At 38.4% G+C, this 21,566-nt stretch overlaps 1 protein-coding gene across 1 annotated transcript in view; it reads left to right on the plus strand.

Annotated features, from left to right (window-relative positions):
- Window positions 1-1,773: 1,773 nt before the first annotated feature.
- The window catches only part of LOC113589069 (venom phosphodiesterase CdcPDE), a 24,744-nt gene continuing 4,951 nt past the window's right edge, over window positions 1,774-21,566 (plus strand). Inside the window, exons 1-20 of the mRNA XM_035534348.2 lie at window positions 1,774-1,818; window positions 3,799-3,886; window positions 5,801-5,929; window positions 6,242-6,367; window positions 6,675-6,735; window positions 6,830-6,927; window positions 7,164-7,243; window positions 7,957-8,076; window positions 8,388-8,497; window positions 10,862-10,927; window positions 11,258-11,330; window positions 14,281-14,389; window positions 18,029-18,151; window positions 18,738-18,769; window positions 19,309-19,436; window positions 19,510-19,579; window positions 19,713-19,800; window positions 20,474-20,646; window positions 21,074-21,119; window positions 21,413-21,566. The exon at window positions 21,413-21,566 is cut by the window's right edge and continues 1 nt beyond it. Coding sequence (XP_035390241.2) covers window positions 1,774-1,818; window positions 3,799-3,886; window positions 5,801-5,929; window positions 6,242-6,367; window positions 6,675-6,735; window positions 6,830-6,927; window positions 7,164-7,243; window positions 7,957-8,076; window positions 8,388-8,497; window positions 10,862-10,927; window positions 11,258-11,330; window positions 14,281-14,389; window positions 18,029-18,151; window positions 18,738-18,769; window positions 19,309-19,436; window positions 19,510-19,579; window positions 19,713-19,800; window positions 20,474-20,646; window positions 21,074-21,119; window positions 21,413-21,566 — 1,919 coding nt within the window. The remainder of the gene's footprint in view (window positions 1,819-3,798; window positions 3,887-5,800; window positions 5,930-6,241; window positions 6,368-6,674; window positions 6,736-6,829; window positions 6,928-7,163; window positions 7,244-7,956; window positions 8,077-8,387; window positions 8,498-10,861; window positions 10,928-11,257; window positions 11,331-14,280; window positions 14,390-18,028; window positions 18,152-18,737; window positions 18,770-19,308; window positions 19,437-19,509; window positions 19,580-19,712; window positions 19,801-20,473; window positions 20,647-21,073; window positions 21,120-21,412) is intronic.

Genomic DNA, 21,566 nt, shown 5'->3' on the forward strand with positions numbered 1-21,566 from the left:
TTCCAGTATAGTAAAATTGTGCATCTAATTAGGAATAAAACTGACACCAATTCTCCACCTTCCATTTATTTCCAAGATCCTAGAAAAAGATGTAACTCAGCAGCTAAGCTCATACCTGAGTTAGAACCAGATACATGAAGTCTTTCACTCAGGTTATAGGCCTCATCATAGTATAGAGACAGCACTGATTAAAGTAGGTAATGGCCTGTTGTTGGCTTCTGACCAGGGTTATGTATCTTTGCTTATATTGCTTGATCTGCGGTCAGCATTTGACACTATAGATTACAACATTTTACTAGATAGACTCGAAAATGTTGGGATTAGGTGAATAGCCCTTTCCTGGTTTAAATCATATCTAGCTGATCACTACCAGTTAGATAAATGGAGACTTCTCAGCATACAACAAGGTTAGCTATGGTGTCCCACAAGGATCTGTTCTAGGGCCTTTGATTTTTTCTTTATATATGCTACCTCCAGGTGAGATATGTAAACACTGTTCTAGTTACCACTACTATGCTGATGAAACTATATGAGCTATATGTCTCAGCCAATCCAGAGGACCTATATCAGTTTAGTATTATTGATGAATGCATAAAGGGCATCAGACACTGGATGTTGAGGAACTTTCTCTCACTTAATCCTGACAAAACAGAGGTGCTTTTATTAGGCCCAGAGACAGCCAGGTCCTCACTCTCTAATTACTCAGTGAACCTCAATAGTCTCCAAATTTAACAGTTAAAGATCTTGGAGTTATTATGGATCCCAGTCTCTCATTCGAAGCTCATGTAAATAATATTTCTAGGACCACCTTTCTAAACCTTAAGAACATTTCAAAGATTTATTATTTATTATTTCAAGATTGGACTACTGTAATGCCTTACTATCTATCTTATACCATAAAGTAGTTCAAAATGAAGCAGCCAGAGTTCTTACTAGAGTTCTTACTGGAACTAGAAATTTTCAACACATCACTCCTATCTTAGCTAATTTACACTGGCTCCCAGTAAAATTTTATATTGAAATATTTTATATATATTATATATATAATATTATATATTATAAAATACTTCTAATGACCTACATAGCACTGAATGTTCTTGCCTCACAGTACCTTAGAGAATTCCTAGTGCATTATGATCAACCACGTCTGCTTAGATCAAAAGGTGCAGGCTCTTTACTAGTACCAAGAATAAGAAAATCTAATGCTAATCTAATTTGATTAATGTTTAATGACTATAATTTGTATATATATTTTTTTGGATTCTGTATGCACACACACACACACACACACACACACACACACACATTCATTCATTCATTCATTTTAAACATATTTGACATATTAGCAATCCATGCCGAGGAGAATGAGAGCTCCTGTTTCCACCATCTTGCAAGTTAATTCAAGACAGAAAGATAGCAAAATGAACACAGATTATTAAGTCAGCAATAAGATAGCATTATTTTATGAAGTGAGCAATCAAAAGAACATGTATGAAATTAGTTAATGTTTACAAAAGAGATAACAGATGTGTAGTGTAAGAGGTGAATAAAAGTGATCCAAAGTGTGTGTGAGTGATAAAAGTGTGTGCGGTGGTGCAAGGACAAGAGCAGGAATTAAGTGGTATCAGTACAATAAATCTCATCACACACACACACACACACATCTGATATTCCATAGTCCACCACTGGCAAAGTTCAAATCATTATTATGCTTGTGGTCTAAAGACACACTTCTTCTAGAGTTCCAAACTGTTTAAAACTGAGCACATTAGCATGGAATTCAGCAAGACTCACATTACCAAACAAAAACTTGTCATTGTAAGTATTCTTTTTTATGCAGTTGTTTTAATTAAAAAATAAATAAATAAAAATAACCAAAAAAAAAAAACATTAGGTTGGCAATGGTGCAATTTTCAATGAATGAGTTCAACAGACACAGTTTTCAGAGTTTATTTATTCAGAATTACCTACAGTAACAGACCTAACGTAGAAGTGTCTATAATTCTTAATAAATGGGTTATTTTAGCCCGGTATATTTCACAGCATATCTACAAAGGTAACAATTTCTTGCAAAATAGACATAGCAATTCACAAGGGTAAAGTAACTCTGTAAGTGTTGTAGATTACTACTACTTTTGGACTATTTGTTAGTGGTGAGTCAAAATTGAATTACTTTTAGCCAGAATTGTCATTCTAGGAACAATCTAATAAAATTTCTCACATTTCTCTGGAAGACATTTAGCAATTGCACCTGTAGCACTGTAGCCATTGTACCAGACAAAACATATGTGCAGCAAAAAACAATTGCATTGCATTGTGTTAGTAATAGGCCCATGATGAATGAAAATATTTATTTTACATTTTTGTAGCATTATGTATAAAATTATGTATAAAATCTTAATTTAGAAAGTATAATAAAACTGTGCTTGTAATGTCACTGGCTGGATAAATCCACTCACTCCTAATACTGGGGTGGACAACCCCTGCCTTGTCTTTTCTTACATGGACAAATGTTTCATAAAATAGTGCAAGTTTTGTCATTGTTACGCCTGTGAAAAGTTAGTGTAAATGAGACACTGGAACACTGGAAAAAGAAAAGAAAATAAAGAAAAATTGAAAAGAAAATGAAATTGTAAGATTTTGTAAGATATAAATTTGAGCTGCTGGACTCAAATTCTATGCTTCCATTCTTTTAGGCTGCTTTGTTGGGGGAAAAAAAATAGTCACAGTTCTATGTGTGTTGATTAGAGTGAATCATTTAGTGAGCACTAAAGTCTGTGGCATTTCATTGGAGAGGAGTCAAGAGAAGCTAAGCCTACACAAATGCTTACTTTACATAAACATAAACAAGCATAAACAATGCAAGCAAAACCTGTCATTTTTAATCAGTCCATGATCTTTTCATGCCTAATTGTAAACGTTTGACAGTTTCTTCCCAGTACAGTGAGCTTAACTGATGGTGGTAACTTAAACTGAAGGCTGAGAGACAACTGACCAATCAAAATTAAGACGCAAATCCTGAAAAGCCATTTTCAACTTATAAATGAACTGTTAAAAAGTCCAAAGTCAGGGAAAATTAATAATGTTTTCATGTTTTACACATTACAAGTTCTTGGATGGGACCATTGTCATTTGGCAAATGCAGTGTTACTATCTGTTTGGTTAGATAACAAAAATAGTGTTGATTAGGTCACTACTCAATGAGGTGTCAGTATTGAATCATGGGTCAATATTCAATAACACCTCCACAACATTAAATTTCCACCATTGCTTCACAGCGGGGATTAGGTTATATCCTGTTTGAGTACCCCTCCAGCCCATTTATTTACACGAATCCCACATTGAACAAAAGCTAGTGTCTCATATGACTATAGACATATAACTATAGACTGGTTGATAACTGCTTGAGTTCCTTAATACTTACATGAGCTTAAAAAGGGATATATATATATATATATATATATATCCCTTTCTAAACTCATGTAAGTATTAAGGAACTCAAGCAGTTATCAACCAGTCTATAGTTATATGTCTATATATAGATAGATAGATAGATAGATAGATAGATAGATAGATAGATAGATAGATAGATAGATAGATAGATAGATAGATAGATAGATAGATTATATATATATATATATATATATATATATATATATATATATATATATATATATATATAAACAGGAACTAGTCATTATCTAGTTGTAGTAACCCCTTCTGAGTGTGTGTGTGTGTGTGTGTATGTGTATGTGTATGTGTATGTGTATGTGTGTGTGCATGTGCATGTTTGCACAGATAGGCATCTTGGCTGTGTCTGTGGTCACCATAATATTAGGACTGGGCTTAGGTCTTGGCCTTCAACTGGAAAACTGTAGAAACAAAGGTAAATAGTCTTATTTACTATTTACTATTCTATTTGTATATCAGTGAACTTTATATATATATATATATATATATATATATATATATATATATATTATACAGCTCCATAAAAAAATAAGAGACCACAACAAAATTATCAGTTTCTCTAGTTTTACAATTGATGGGTATGTGTTTGACCAGGCTGATCAGTTTTGTTTTATTTTATAAACTACTGGCAACATTTCTTCCAAATTCCAGATAAAAATATTGTATTTTAGAGCATTGTATTTAGAGTTTTTTAATGAAAATGACTAATGGTCAAAATAACAAAACACTTACAGAAATTTCAAACCACAAATAATGCAAAGACAATAAGCTCATATTCATTTATAAACCAAGACAGTACTAATATTTCAACTTAGGATGAGTCAAGAAATCAATATTTGTTGGAATAACCCTGATTTTTATCGCAGCTTTCATGCGTCTTGGAATGCTTTTCACTGGTTTTTCACATTGCTGTTGGATAACTTTATGCCACACATGGCACAGAAATTCCAGGAGCTTGACTTTGTTTGATAGCTTGTGACCATCCAACTTCCTCTTGATCACATTCCAGAGGTTTTCAATGGGGTTCAGGTCTGGAGGTTGGGCTGGCCATGATAGGGTCTTGATCTGGTGGTCCCTCATCCACACTTTGATTGACCTGGCTGTCTGACATGGAGCATTGTCCTGTTGAAAAAAAAACAATCATCAGAGTTGGGGAACATTGTCAGAGTAGAAGGAAGCAAGTTTTCTTCCAACACAGTTTTGTAAGTGGCTTGATTCATGTGTCCTTCACAAAGACAAATCTGCCCGATTCCAGCCTTGCTGAAACACTCCAAGATCATCACCGATGCTGAACCAAATTTTATAGTGGGTGTGAGACACTCTGGCTTGTAGGCCTCTCCAGGTCTTTATCTAGCCATTACACGACCAGGTGTTGGAAAAAGCTGAAATTTACAATAATCAGAGAAGATGACCTTACTCTAGTCCTCTATGGTCCAATCCTTATGGTCTTTCGCAAACTTCAGTCTGGCTTTTCTTTCTTTTCTCATTTTTTCTTTTCTCATTGATGAAGGGCTTTTTCTAGCTTTGCACGACTTCAGCCCTGCCTCCAGAAACCTGTTTCAAATCATACTCGCTGTGCAATTCACCCCAGCTGCTGCATGCCATTCCTTTTGTCATCTTATGGTTGTTAAGTCACATTCGAATGAGGTCGTGATCAATATGGTCGGTAGAGATTTGTTTTTGACCTCTGCCAGTCTATAGCTTTTATTGTCCCATGTGTTTGCAGCTTGACTTTGTTCTTATGAACCATAGTTTTTGAAATTTTCAAGATGCTCACAGTATCCCTCTGCCAGTAAAGCTACAATTTAACCCTTCTTTTCCTCATTAAGAACCTTTCTTTTCACCTCTTTTGGCATGGTGTGTAGCTGTATTTTGACTACAATTACTTTTTGGGTAGTCCTGGCACTGCTTTTCCCATCCAACTGGTTCTATAACAAGAGAATAGTGATGACAGCGGCACTGGATTTTATACTGTTGCTCATAAAATAGAATTTTGTTAAGGTGATCACCTATTCAGCATTATGTAGAATGAAGTGTGCCTGTGAAGGAATTCAACAAACACTTGAATGGAATGGCTGCTGTACATGTGGAGATGCTGATTTAAGAAAAAATTGGAGTGGTCTATTATTTTTTTTTCTGGAGCTGTATATAATCACTCCATCATACTATAGAATCACAATTATACTGCTGAACTTCTGCAGTGATATTAAAGTAAGCCTACTGAAATATATTGCATTATAAATAAGTTACTTATAATAAAATCTCTGTTATGTTTATTGAATTGTCTATCATAGACAATTAAATAATATTCATCTTTAAGAGCCCCCAGTGCCAGTGTCCTGCCATAATCGCTGCTACGAGCCTTATGATTACGAGACTCCAGGCTGTCGCTGTAATGAGCAGTGTATCAGCAATAACAACTGCTGCTATGACTTCCAGGAGATCTGCCTTCAGCCAGGTAAGTTTTGTAACATGGTGTGTTATTTGCTGAAAGTGTACATTTAATGGTGGGTGAATCATAGCTATGAAAGGGTAAACTTTGTCAGCAAAAAGGTCTGTGCTATTCAGAGATTGTTCAGTGGTTATAAGGAGCCCTAATACAACCTAAGAAATGCTTAAACAGTGATTAAATATCCCAGAGAATCCCAGCTGTTTGGGATATGCTGTTGTGTGTGTGTGTGTGTGTGTGTGTGTGTGTGTGTGTGTGTGTGTGTGTGTGTGTGTGTGTGTGTGTGTGTGTGTGTGTGTGTGTGTGTGTGTGTGTCCGTAGCTGAGAGCTGGGAATGCACTCTATTGAGGTGTGGGGAGAAACGTGTTGCTGGCAGTAAATGCCAATGTTCTGAGGACTGTCTGCATGCTGGAGACTGCTGCACGAACTATAACATTGTCTGCTGTGGTGAGATGGTACACAATACCAGGCACATATATCAAATCCATCACACATTCACATATACTCATGTATACTGATGTACACACTTTCACAGAAACTTGGATGTAATCTGTTACAAACAGGTTGTCCCACATACACCCACGCACACTCATACAACTCCCACATACACACACATACTGTGTCACACCATTCCACACTATTCCACAGACAAACTCAATCATCTACAGTCCCACACATTCATATGCACACAAACATAATGTACACAAAAAAGCACACACTTATTTTCCATCATGCTCCATGCTGTCTCCGTTAGGAGTAACCCCGTGGGTTCAAGATGATTGTGTGAACATGACCAGCCCAAAATGCCCAGCAAAGTAATGTCATACACACAATTCTATTCTATTCTATGCTATTCTATTCTATTATATTATATTCCACACAGTCATTTCATCACTCTTTCACCTCCAGTTTTAAGAGGCAACCTTTACTGCTGATCTCTCTGGACGGCTTGAGAGCAGAATATCAGTACACATGGCATTCCCTCATACCAGTGCTGAACAAGCTAAGTAAATATACACATATGTAAAACCATATACAAACATACATACTGTATGTCCATGAGATGAACTAGACACATAAGAGCAGTGAAAGCATGAGCTTGATTAGGGTTGTAAGGTCTCTGAATCTGGGGCAAGGAAGCAGTGTATTAGCACAATATTTCTCACAGTTCATGAAGTGTTGAAGTGTGAAGTGTTTGTGTATTGAAGTGTGTGTGTATATGTGTGTGGTTCTCTGTCTTTAGGAAAGTGTGGTACTTCCTCCATCTTTATGCAGCCTGTGTTCCCCAGTAAAACTTTCCCTAACCACTATTCCATTGTAACGGTAAGTCATTTATGAGTGCTGCACTGAGACAGCCTATGGGCATCCTTCCCTACTCTCCTTCTGTGCTGTCTGAGCTCTAAATAAGCCTTTTTCTAAAGAAAGATGATCTCAGCTTATGCCACCAAACACGTGTAAGATAAAGTTGCAGGCCAGCATCACCTTGTGATTGGTGGTAAGATAGCAAACCTTGCTTAGCTACAGAACTCACAAAGAAGCTTTCAAGTCTGTTAAAAAGAATGATCTTTCCCAATACCAGTAAAGTTGTTTCTCAGAGGAACAGTCTAGAATGATCTGCCTTAGGCATGCATGGAAGCCTTCAAACCACCCACATCAAAGCCTCTACTTTGCAGCCAGTGACCCACAAGGGACTCCATTCTGTGTTCTAATTCCTAGGCTTTAGCTTATGGCTTCTTATTCGATTCCCAGGCCTTTTTATGACCTTAGTCGAATTGAATAAACTTTATTGCAAGAAATTGAAGTTGACCGATCAGTGTTTGGGTTTGAAAGTTATTTCAAGATGAAGTAAAACCAGAGCGGAATGAATGTCCAAGCAAACAAGAATGTTTACAAATTTGCGAAAGGCTGTATGTCATTTGCACTTGTGCCATGCTGATAAATGGCAAATTCAGTTGAAAATTCAGTGATGTTTTATTTGTCATTTTAATATTGTTCAGTTTGGTAATGTTTGTAGATGAACACATCTCTCTGTGTAGGGTCTGTACACCGAGTCCCATGGTTTGGTGGATAATAACATGTATGATCCCATATTTGACGCTTCATTTAGTCTATCCAACAGTGAGAAGGACAACCCTAGATGGTATCTAGGGCAACCAGTAAGCCACACATACACACATATTACACACATTTAATGGAGGGTTTATCTATATATATATATATATATATATATATATATATATATATATATATATATATATATAAAAACCCTCCATTAAATGTTTGAAAGACAAAAACTTGTCTACATTTATAGAGAAAATGGGCTGTATCTTGTATTTTGGCTTTTGATTGAAACTTTGTGTTGTTTCTGCTTTTTTTCTAAGGTTTCATTATGTTGTTACCTATTTTATTTGACGATTTTAACTACATAATGTCATAATGTGAATATTTGTTTCTGCACTGCACACAGATTTGGCACACAGCAAGATATCAGGGTCTGCGAGCAGGAACATTCTTCTGGCCAGGATCAGATGTGAAAATAAATGGAACATTTCCTCATCTGTATGAAAAGTATAATGGGTATGTGTGGTTATACACACACACACGATCACACCAGGAACAGGCAATACGTAGAACGCAAATGCAGGAAGCAGTTTATTAAATGAGGAAACATGAACACAAAGGGTAAAACAAACAGAGACTAAGGAGTACTGAGGGTAATATAACATGCAGCTGGAGTAAACAGAAAAGCAATGCCGGTGCCGGTAAACCTGACAGCAGGACATAAGTTACCACAATAACCAACAAACTAGAAGCCAAAACACAGGGCTAAAATAACCAAGACAATCAAAGAAAATCAGATGCAGGTGAACATAACAGGGAGAACTAAAACACATACTGGAACTGACGAGAGGCGGAGAAAACGAAACCAAGGAGCGGAACTAGGAAGTAAATGAAAAACAAAGATACGACAGAGAGAAATAATAAAACAGAGACGCTAAGAGGGTGGCCAATCGTCACACACACACACACACACACACACACACAGACCCACCCACACACACACACACACACACACACACACACACACACACACACATAGTCATTGGCAAAGGTTTTGGTTTTCACAAAATTATGGTTTTCACAAAATTTGCTGCTTCAGATTTATGGTGGCAATTTCCATTAACTCTAGACTGTGAAGAGTGATCAGATGAATTGCAATTAATTACAAAGTCATTCCTTGCAATGAAAATGAACTTAATCACTTTACTGCATTCCAGCCACTGCATTTCAGCCCTGCCACAAAATGGCCTGCTAACATAATTTCAGTGATCTTCTCATTAGCTCAGGAGAAAGTGTTAACGAGGACAAAGCAGTTGATATCACTCTGTCATGTTGATTAGACGAACAGACTGATTGCTTTAAAAGGATGGTGGTGCTTGAAGTTTTCTTCCATGGTTACCTTCAAGGAAACGTGCAGTCATCATTGCATTGCATTGCATTGCATTGCATTGCATTGCATTGCATCGCATCGCATCAAAAGGGCTTCACAGGCAAGGACATTACTGCTTGTAAGATAGCACCTAAATCAACCATTTATCAAATCAAGAACTTCAAGGAGAGAGGTTTAATTACAGTGAAGAAGGCTTCAGGGTGCCTAAGGAAGTTAAGCAAGGGCCAGGACCATTTCCTAAAGAGGCTGCAGCTACAGGATCGGGTCACCACCATGGCAGAGGAATGAGAGAAGGCAGGTGTGAGTGCAGCTGCATGCACAGTGAGGCAAAGGACTTTGGCTTTTGACTTGGTGTTAAGCAGGGCAGCAAAGATGTCACTTCTCTTCAAGAACAGACTGACATTCTGCAGGAAGTATAGGGATTAGACTGCAGAGGACTGGGGTAAAGTTACTTTCTTTGATGACGCCCCTTCAGACTGTTTGGTACATCTGAACAAATGACTGTCTGGAGTACAAAAGGTGAGTGCTACCATGTCATGCTAACAGTGAGGCATCCTGAGACCATTCATCTTCATCTCAAGAGAGTGGGTTTGCTCGAATTTTTGCCTAAGAACACTGCCATGAATAAGGAATGATCTCAAAACATCCTCCAAGAGTTACTTCTCCCAATGATCCAGGAGCAGTTTGGTGAAGAGCAATGCTTTTTCCAGCATGACAGTGCACCATGTCACAAGGCAAAAGTGATGACCAAGTGGCTTGAACAAAACATTGATATTTTGTGATATTAGGTCTTTGCTTAAACTGGGTATATTTTTGTCAGTAAGTTTAAAAAACCTATGAAATGCTTATAATTGTACTTCACTACACCATTTAAACAAAATGATCTAAAAAAAAAACTGAGGCAGTAAACTTTGTGAAAAACAGTGTGTGTGTGTGTGTGTGTGTGTGTGTGTGTGTGTGTGTGTGTGTGTGTAATTACACACACAGTTTTGGAACTCAACTGATGTATAGCTTTTAAAAATAAATGTAAAAACCATTAGATTATAAGCCCTTTAAGACTATTAAAAACCTATAAACTATCAAATGTGTGTAGTCAGTGAAGTTCACAAGGTGTCTGGAGAAACAAGATATTATTTCTGGCATTTCTTGAGAATCACTTTACATGCACAGCTGATGAAGGACCTCTGACCTTTTTTTTCTGGTCATTTTGTGTACTTCTGTATATACAGCTCTAGAACAACCAACAAATTCCAACACATTCTAATTAATGAACTACTGATCAATTTACCCAACATACTTGTTTACTGACTCCATTTTAAAATGAACATGTTTTCTTTGCATTATTCAATGTCTGAAAATCTAAATGACAATATTTTTATTTGGAATTTGGGAGAAATCGGTGTCACTAGTAGTTTCATGCCTTATTGTATTATAGATTTTTTTTTTTTTGCCTGATTGTATGTGTGTGTGTGTGTTTGTGTGTGTTACAGAACAATTCCTTTTGAGCAGAGAGTATTCACTGTACTGAAGTGGTTACAGTTGCCTGATGATCAGCGGTAAATCCTCTTGACTGACAACCCTTACATATTTACTACTTAATTATTTGTACATAACAAAAATAAAATGTACAGAACACATCTATGTATTATACCAAAGCCCAGTCAAAGTTCTATGGTCTATACCTTCAGTGAACAACATAAATATGAAATATGCCAAATTCATTAACATAATGTCAAAGTTTAGGAATCTGATTTATTTATGGCAATGATTTTGTCCTATCGGGTGTGTTTATATTGCCCTTTGATTTGCTTTGGGTTTTTGGTATTGAAATGATAACGATAAATGTATTAGCTGGAACGCATTGATTTTGTTTGTTGTTTTTGCAGACCTGATTTTTACACTCTTTATTTGGAAGAACCAGATAAATCTGGTCACAGTTTTGGACCTGTTAGTGGAGGGGTAAGAGATTGTAATGATAGCAAGCACCAAAAACACAGTATGATCCAAATGTGAGAGGTTTTATTATGGAAACTAGCAGGGAACATCTGAGAATAGATGGAGAAGTTTTCTTAGTTCACCTTGCTGTTGCAAGAGCACAGCCCCCAACCTACTCTCAGGCATCCATGACGAAGGGAAGTAAAAGGTCAGTGCTTCAATATGAGGGCAGTTTATAAGTGCAGCAAAAATTCAGCAAAAGCCCTGGCTGCAGCATCATTCTATATCAGTCTTTTGGGCTGACCTAAGAATGAACATTTCAAAGGGCTTGTTCTGGAGCTGTGTAGAGAGTTCATTTCAAAGGGCTTGTTCTGGAGCAGTCTAGAGAGGTCATTATACACATGCTGCTATGAATATTGAAAGCAACCTTCCACTTGCTTATTTTTTCATTTTATTATTATTATTAATTTATTTTTAGCTTAAAAGTTATTCGGCCAGAGGATGATGGGTCCCCTCTTTGAATCTTGGTTCCTCATGCTCTAGGGAGTTTTCCTTGCAGCTGTCACCATTGTCTTGCTCACTGGGGGTTTGGACTTGTACATTTGTAAAGATGTTTTGTGACAACATCTGTTGTAAAAAGTGCTATATAAATAAATTTGATTTTAATTTGTCACTCTCACAAATGTGAACCAGGCTGTAAGCACTAGAAATGCCTAGTTTGTGAATACCTTGATAGGTGTTCAAGGGCAGAGGGAACTAGAGAAACAAGATCCAGATGTTTAATGCGAATGGCACTCAGAAAATGGCACTCTGCAGCAAATGTTGTAGTGAACTGGTAAATGCAACAATTCCTTGGCATCCTCCTCCATGACCTAGGATTGATGGAATGATGCACCCAGCTTGCACAGGGGCATGGTCTCCCCTTCTTCCCAGGAAAATGTAGGGTTGTGTTGAACCACGCAGGGAATCCTAAATCTATGGGATTCTTGGGCTAACAGGTAAGGGAAAAGGAGATGGATTCAATATGAAGAAGTCCAGAAGTGACTGTAATGGGTAAGTGTGATAGGAAAATTGCATTAGACCTAATGGTTTTGTGGAATCGACCTTTGGGGTCAAAGCCTTTTGGTATTTCATGCACCTAGCTTAGGGATTTGAGTGATAAGTTGTGAACAAGTGTGGCCCATGTTATTTCCAAGTATGCTGTTTCCTTGTATGGTGCCATATATGTATTTAGATATACTGACTGGAGCTATTAGAAAAGTATTGAGTAAACTGAGTTGTTTGTAGACCAGAGAGCTTGGACTGGATGCCCCTTTCACATGTATGAATAATATTAAATGTGACTGAACCTCAGATCCATGGTTGCTTTTTAACTTATTGTTCAATAGTTCATGTCATAGTAGAAGGGAGCAATAGAGCAGAGGGAGTTGGCTACCAATTCATCATTGAAGCCCCCTGTGGTTCCCAAACCAATAAGTCCAAATCAAATCAAATCAAATTTACTTTTTTCAACAGTTGTCACAAAGCAGTTTTACAAATGTCTGAGTCCAAGCCCCGAGTGAGCAAGCCAAAGGTGACAGTGGCAAGGAAAAGTATCATCCTCACCAGGCCAACAACGGACGCAACAATAGTAACAATATATACAGTTGTATCCAAAAGTTTTGAGACCGACAAATTGTAGTTTTCACAAAGTTGAAAAACTGCCTCCTTTTTTTTTTAGATCCTTTTGTCAGATGTTTATATGGTATAGTGAAGTACAATTACAAGCATTCCATACATTTAACTTTTTATTGACAAATGCATCCAGTTTAAGCAAAAACTTAATATTTACAGTGTTGACACTTCTTTTTTAAGACTTCTGCAATTTGCATGCTGGATATCAGCTTCTGGGCAAAATATTGACTGAGGGCAACCCATTCTTGCCTAAGAGTTTCTTGCTTGGAGTTGATCACAGTTTCTGTGTTTTTGGGTGTCCACCTTCTTTTTGAGGATTGACCACAGGTTCTCAATGGGATTGAGATCTTGGGAGTTTCCTGGCCATGGACCCAAAATTTCAATGTTTTATTCACCAAGCCACTTGGTTATCAATTTTGCCTTGTGACATGGTGCTCCGTCATGCTGGAAAAAGAATTGTTCATCACCAAATTGCTCTTGGATCGTTGACCCTTCTTTTTTTAAGACTTCTGCAATTTGCCTTGGCATGCTGGATATCAGCTTCTGGGCAAAATCTTGACTGATGCCAAACTCATTTACTGAGGCAATAAACTTTGTGAAAACCAGAATTTGTCAGTCTCAAACCTTTTGGCCACTACTGTACAATAAGGAGCTGTCTTACATATACACAAACACAAAAGCAGCAAAGAAACATTCTACATCCAGTAAACAGATATAGACTTGCCTTTTTTAAAGACACTATGGGATAGGTTTCAGAAAATAGATCCTTTTTTTTTTTTTTAAACACAGATTACCACATTTTTTGTAGAGGGAAATACAGAAGTCCAGGACTGTAAACCAATAACCTGCAGACATGGAGAGGCATAAAGAGGGATAGGTTACAGTAATTGTAATGACTAACTCTGACAATTATCCTCTTTAAAATGCTGAAAAATAATTTCTGTTCTTTATATGGCAGTACATATTGTAAAATGGGATTTTATTGCTTGTGAAATTAAAGAAGACATTATTTCCATATGTCACCATTTTTAAATGTATTTTTACAATTGATTTCTTTGGGATTTGTTATGACTGAGATTGTGTGTCTGAGTGATTTTTTTAATATGTAAGAGTTAAAATAAAAGACATTTTTAAAGTTCAATGCAAAACTCTTATTTCCTTGTTCACATTCACTGTTATTGTAGAAAATAGGCCTTATTAATCCCACTTCGTAAATAGTGTAAATTGTCTCATATTGCACTGTGATGTTTAGTGTAAATTGTCTCATATTGCACTGTGATGTTTGTTTGCTTTGATTCAGTTGATTAGTGCAATTCAAGGAGTGGACAAGGTGATTGGACAGCTGATGAATGGACTTAAACAGCTCAACCTCCATGAATGTGTCAATATAATTGTTGTGGCTGATCATGGTGAGTAGAATTGTTTTCCTTGTGTAAGGCATGGGTAGTGGGGGGTGGGGGGGTAAGGCAGAATGCATCTGTAAAGACCAACAATGTTTATTGTATTCAAGTCCAAAATCGCTAGACGTTAAACACTGATGGCGATAGCGGCCATCAGTGGTAGCAGGTCCGGAGGCACAGCTACAGGAACAGACCTGGTAACAGGACGGGCGGTGTCTCCCACGCTGGGGACTGGAACAGGATTAAGACGGGCAGCGTCTCCTGCGCCAGGGACTGGAACAGGATCAAGATGGGCGGTGTCTCTCGCACCGGGGACTAGTACAGGAACAGGACGGGTGGCGTATCTCTCACCAGAGGTAGAGACTGGCTGGGCGGATTCCTTCATGCCCGAAACAGGGACTGATAGGAAGTTTGGGAGGGTAGCAGCCACAGCAGGCCAACTAGGAGGAGCAAATCATGTAGAGAGCAACCAGAGGAAACCCTCCACCATCACACTCTCCTGAACCCTGTGCTGGAGGATTGTCGGCCCATTGGAGATCCTTACCCTGGAGAAATGTTTTCAAAAACACTACCTTTACATACTCTGGGGGATCAGGGCAGGTCAGGTGCTGAAGGTAGTTATGGCATTGCATGACATATGTTCCCATTGACATACCCTCCCCATTACACTCACTGGGTGTCACCATACGCAAGGGTAGAGTCAAGGGTTTCCCCTCCCAAAGCATAATGAGTAGGGTCCTGATGTAATCCATGTCCCCGTCTCAGAGCAAACCATTGTGTGTGGGGGTGGTTGGGCTGATGCAGACGGAACATGACATGACATGGAGAGGTCCTCCTGCTGCATATGTGTTTTAAAGGTTGGTTATTCTGTTACACTTCCGACAGGAACAAGGCGAGAGGTAGAATGCAAAATGCAGGAGGTGGTTTATTAAACGAGGAAACACAAACGGTAAAACAAGCTAAGGCTAAGGGGTGCTGAGGGTAATATAACACACGGCTGGAGTACACAGAAAAGTGAGGACAACAGTAACACAGGCATAAGGCAAACCTGACAGAGAGACATAATTTACCATAATAACCAACAACCAGAACACAAAACCACAGGGCTTAAATAAGCAAGACAATCAGACGCTAAACAGATACACGGAACAGAACACAGAACATGGGAACAGAGAAAGTTAAAATAAGGAGTGGAATAGAGGAACAGACGGGGTGGAGAAAACGAAACTAAGGCATGGAACCAGGGAGTGCAGGAAGACAGGGAAACCGTGACATTCACGGGACATGAGGAGGGTGGCCATTCGTGACACATGACTGAAATATCTATGAAGACATGACCCCTTCTTTTTGCCAGCCATCATATTATTATTATTATATTATATATTATGTAAATGCATGACAGAAACACTAAGACTGCAACTGTATTGTGCACTTGGAAAGAAGCCTTATATTTCCTGGGTTTGACTGTATATATGCTGTAGTCAGAGTAAATCACAACCTCTTTCTCTCTCTAAATTTCTGTATAAATACATTCTTAATAAAATCTCCTTAATATAATCTAATAGGGGATATATATCCCTTGCATATAGATGTGTGCTATGCCTGTTGAAAAACAGATTTACAACTGTTTGAATTGCTGTAGGTGTGTTCTTTTGAATCAGGATAAATGAAAAGACACAAAAGCATGTGAATCATCATTTTTCTTCTTGCTATCCTGTTTGGAGTAAAAGTCATGGGGCTAAGATGACAATGATCAGCAAAAGGGATGAGCAAACATTAAATAAATATACAGGGCAATCAAAGCAAAGAAATCAGCTGAGACTAGTACAGAGGGGAGAGGGTTACCAAGGACAGAGTCGGAAATGAGGCAACCAGTGAGTCATGCAGGGATATGAGACAGGATAGCATCATCAATGCTAGAGACTGGAAAGTGGACAGCAGCGAACAGGAATACATGGTACCATGGGAACATGAACGAAAGCAAAACAAACAGAATAACATGATGCTCAGCTCCATGGAAACAGTATCACCGGAGGGGGGGAAACTGTGGCAACCTGTTATGCAACATGCATATCACTGCATCATACTGAGAAACATTTGAAAAAGTCAGCTTAGTATCATGTTAAAAATGTTCTCATTCATAAATAAAATACTCAGTATTGTGTCTTCAACCACACACTCCCCCAAGCAAATTATTCCTATTTTCATACATCCACACGTCAACTGTTTCTTCCTCAAAATGGCTGACTGTTAATTTGATCTTAAAGACAAAAAGCCAGATGTGCTACTAAAATTTGATTTGAATGTGTTAACAATGAAATGGACTTTTACATCAAAAAAACAAAAACAAAACAAAATAACAGCAAAAAACAAAACAAACAAGAAAAAAAGGTGACACAGGCCACCAGAAGTCCAAAATTTTCAAAGCTGAGGTATCAAATAAATAATAAATAAAATGTATTGGTTGTATCCTGAGCTCCCTGCTGTACTCACTGTATACCTATGAATGCATGGCTACTTCCAGCTCCACCATTATTGTCAAGTTTGCTGACAACACAGTGATGGTGGGTCTGATCTCATATTTCGATGTGAGGGCACACTTGGTGAACATTAAACATCTGGAGAACTGGTGCCACAACAAGAAAGGAGCTGATAGTGGAGTGCAGTAAGAAGCAGGATAAACAGAGCTGCAGTGGAAAGAGTAGACAGTTTCAAGTATCTGGGAGTTCACATCATGGTATTGCCCTGGCGACAAAGGCTTGTCAGTGTCTCTAGCACCTCAAATGCCTAAGAGACTGCCCTACAAGGTGCTGTGGAACTACTGCACCTGCACCATCAAAAGAATCTTCACATCACAGCTTGGTTTGAGAACAGCATCAAACAGGACAGACAGATTCTCCAGAGAGTGGTGTGTTCAGCATCATTCAGAACAAGCAGACCGTCTTCTACAAGCGGTGCAGGATCAAGACCACAAGGATTGTGAAAGACTCTAACTGCCTCAATAATGGACTATTCTCTGTGTTGAGGTCAGGAAAGTGCTCACGTTTCCCGAAGGCAAACACAGAGAGGATGAGAAGGAGCTTCTTCCTGCAAGCTATCTGGTGTGACATAGCCCATCTCTCCTACTCCTGGTGATCACAAATCGAACTACAACTCCAAGCATGGAGGCACATGATCCTTGTCACCAGACTATTAACTACACCTGTGTCTTAATATAGTCTTAATGATGTTTTGAATCATCATATCCGGACTCTGAATCAAAGCAGCAACTAGGACTATCTCACACACACACATCATCCACAGGACATCTTGTACATTCATTACACAAAACACTCAGCAATCTGAGCACAACTCCAACCACTGGTGGGTGACTTTGTAAGGAATCAGGGTGATGTTACTGGAACCAGTATGTTCGTCAAAGTAATAGTAATTATCCAATTAAATGCAGTATAATTCAGTTCAGTTTTATTGTCCTTATGTAAGTTTAGTTTGTTAGTGTATATGGATAACATAATACATGGAACTAAAAATATAAATATAATAGAACAAACAACAAATAACAAAATATTTTAAAAAAGAAAGCTTATTCTAGCATATTCAACACTATATTTGTGTTTGTTTGTGTCACTGTGATTTATTTTTTTATAGGGATGGAGGAAACCAGCTGTGAGAGAAAAGAAGTTCTAGAGGACTTGGTGGGTGATGTGTCACAGCTGTATGTGACTGAGGGAGTATTTGGTCGCATCAGAGCCAGGAACAAAACAATCACTTGTAAGTACAATCTGACACATACATACACCCACATGCCCATACACATGCACACTCTCTTCCATCCACCCACGCCTGGTGTGGGCTTCCTCTCCCACACACACAAGGAAAAACTAACTCATCAGATATTACTTTTTTTTTTTTTTTCCCAGCAACGTAGGTCATGCTAAAGAGATTCCACCAGGCTGTTTGTTGGGAGCTACAGATTTATACTGCGTGGCTTATGTGGTTACATTTGGTACATACTAGTTCAGAATTGAATTAATTTGTAATGTTTTGATTGGATACTTTGACAGTTATTCTTGAAGCAGCTGATCATTGTCTGACAACTGTCATCATTTTGAATCATAATATCACGGCCTGTAATCCAGCTATTTCTCTTCACAGTTGAATAAATAACATTACCTGGCTAAAAAATAAAAGTAATCAAGATGATCTATAAAAACTTATTTGTAGTGTAACAATGGGATTTTAATTAGATTTTTTAATATTTCATCAAAACATGCCCTTTTATTTGCTGTTATTTGCATCTTCAGAAGTGTTGGACTGTGTGTTAGATGAATAAGACAAGGTTGTTTTGTGGTTGCAGTGGATGCCGCAGGTTTGGTGGCCAACATGACAGTACGTGAATCCTGATGAGTCCCACGTCTCTGTATGTTTACTGCTATTGTCTCCACATCAGAAAAGCAAAGGCTGACAAAAGCATGTCTGCAGAAGCGACACCTGGAGAGCTGATGTTGTCACTGACAAAACAGCAGCTGGCAGGGCTTACTATGTTTACTACACTGACTCCACACTAAGTCACCAGGCTCTGAATAACAGTGGTTGACCAAGTGACACAGACTAAGTGACCTGGTGTGGAGGGCAATTTATGCAACTTATGATGGTGTTATTATGCTGCAGGGTTAGCATACTAACCCACCACTGGGTGGCTCAGTCAATTAGGTACTTGACTTGTAATCGGAAGGTTGCTGGTTTAAGCCCCACCACTGCCACATTGCCACTGTTGGGCCCCTGAATATGGCCCTTAACCCTCATTTGCTCAAGTTGTGCTCAGTTGTAATTGAAAGTCACTTTGGATAAAAGTGTCAGCTAAATGATGTAAATAAGTTATTGTTGTTACTCATTGTGTTTGTGTGTGTGCATGCTCATGTGCATAGTGTAAGAAATCCGATCAGAAGGTGAAGGCATATTTGAAGTCTCATCTACCCAAACGTTTCCACTACGCAAACAGCAGACGCATAGATGATGTTAACGTGCTTGTCACCACACGGTGGCTTTTTGAAAGGTGCGTGGCATCTGATAATCACCTCTGTCTTTGAGAGTCAACGAATATAATATGCTGATTTGTTTATGTACAGGTATCCAGGATCCCTTTCTTTCTGCACTGCTGGTAATCATGGCTATGACAATGACGAGCCCACCATGCAGGTGTGTGCATGTGTGTGCATTCATGCACGGCAGTTTGAATGGGGCCCTAATGAACTTCCACATACCTCCTGCTCTCTCTTCTGTCTCTCTCCCTCTTTTCTCTCTCCCCCCTTTCTTTCTCTCTCCATACCAGGCAATGTTTCTGAGTTATGGACCAAAATTTTACTCTCAGACTGTAGTTGAGCCATTCTCCAACATAGAGCTGTACAATCTTATGTGTGGTGAGTTTTTTTTTTTTTTTTCTGTAGACAGAAATATTTATGAAAAAAGAAAGATTTCAGTCTCAGCAGAGGCCTGTTGGCCCTGTTCACCTCCGGACAAACAACCTTCTATTCTAAGAAAAATCTGTCTTTCAAAGTCTATGGTCTAAGAATTGCTAAAAGCAACGTTGTAGTACCACTAAAAAATCTGAAATGCATTACTTCTGTTAACCTGAAGAGTGGCATTATATGAACTTATTCTGTGTGCATGAATGCTTGCATGCTTTTCCTAGTTAAGGAGGACAGAAGAAATGAGCCAACATATTAATGAGATCTGGGTTCTAATCTGTAACTCTTTCCTATGTTATTTCCACTCAGATGTGTTCCTGTTAGCTGGAAAAGTGCTATAAAAGCACAGAAGGTTTTTTAAAGATTACCAGCCAGGCATCTTTGGGATCTGCATGATAGAAAGACTAAACAGTTCAGAGTTTAGTTTGGCTAATGAGTAATGGACAGCCAGTGAATAACATTTCTTATGAAAATATGCAGTAAAAGAAAAACACAAAGATAAAAAAAATCATACAGGTCGAATTTGTCCAGATTTGGTATGAAATGGTAGAATATTTTCATGCCAAAGCTGATTCAATACATCAGTTCAAATATGTGTGGCTTCCTCTCCTCTCCTGTGCTGCAGATGTGTTAGAGATCACACCAGCCCAAAATAATGGTAGCCATGGCAGCTTAAACCACATGCTGCGCTCGCCACCTTATTCACCTGAACACCCAGTGGAGCAGAGCTCACCCGGCAATTGTCCCATGCACAGTTTGGAGCCCAGTGATCAAATGGGCTGCTCCTGCCCTGCCCTGGTACCTACTCTCCCTCCCTCTCGCTCTCTCTCTCGCTCTCTCTCTCTCTCTCTCTCTCTCTCTCTCTCTTTCTCTCTCTCATACACACACACCAAAAACACTAAAACACTCACTAACCTACCTATCACACAATCATACAATCACGCAGGCTTATGTGGACACCATTCCAATCTGTTATCTCACACTCACACACACATGCTTAGATGTGCACTATCACACAATTAAGCATCCTCATATATGTTATCATATTGCAGGGTATCAGATTATGACCAGTAACATTGAATTGGTCAAACACCCTACAAGAATCTGCAGCTACAAATAATCCACAACAAGAGTTGTAGCCTCTGACATGCTGCTGAACATGATTGATAGTAATAAGTGAGCTTGTGTGGTAGTCTGCAGTAATCAGTGTCTGCATTTTTTGCAGGGTGACACTAATCCCAACGCTCGCTTAAACCTAACTGACACTGAAGGTAATAATATTTTTACTTATAATGATTATTCTTTCATAGAATTCATATATGCAAAGTACTTTAATAAATATGTGAATCTTGGTGCTGTATTTATATATTGAGTATCTTGGGTTCCTTTATGCTGTGTGTATTATGTGTAACTGTATACCAATGATCTTAAAGTGTGTGTAATGATTTTTATTATGTGTTATCATAAGATGTTGAATGTGCATTGTATATGATTGCTTATTGGTTGAAAACCACTGTGTGCATATTTGCTGATGGTAGTGTATGGTGCTTGTGTGTAAATGCAGTGTCTGTAAGTGAGGGCAAACATCTGCTGTTTGGAAGACCCAGAGTTCTGCAGTCTAGCATCAACTACTGCATACTTCATCATCATGGCTACATCAGTGCCTACAGCAGACACATGCTTATGCCACTCTGGAGCTCATTTACTGTGGAAAAAAC

Source organism: Electrophorus electricus, chromosome 4 (assembly GCF_041902795.1).
Source record: "Electrophorus electricus isolate QZ-2024a chromosome 4, ASM4190279v1, whole genome shotgun sequence".
NCBI lineage: Eukaryota > Metazoa > Chordata > Actinopteri > Gymnotiformes > Gymnotidae > Electrophorus > Electrophorus electricus.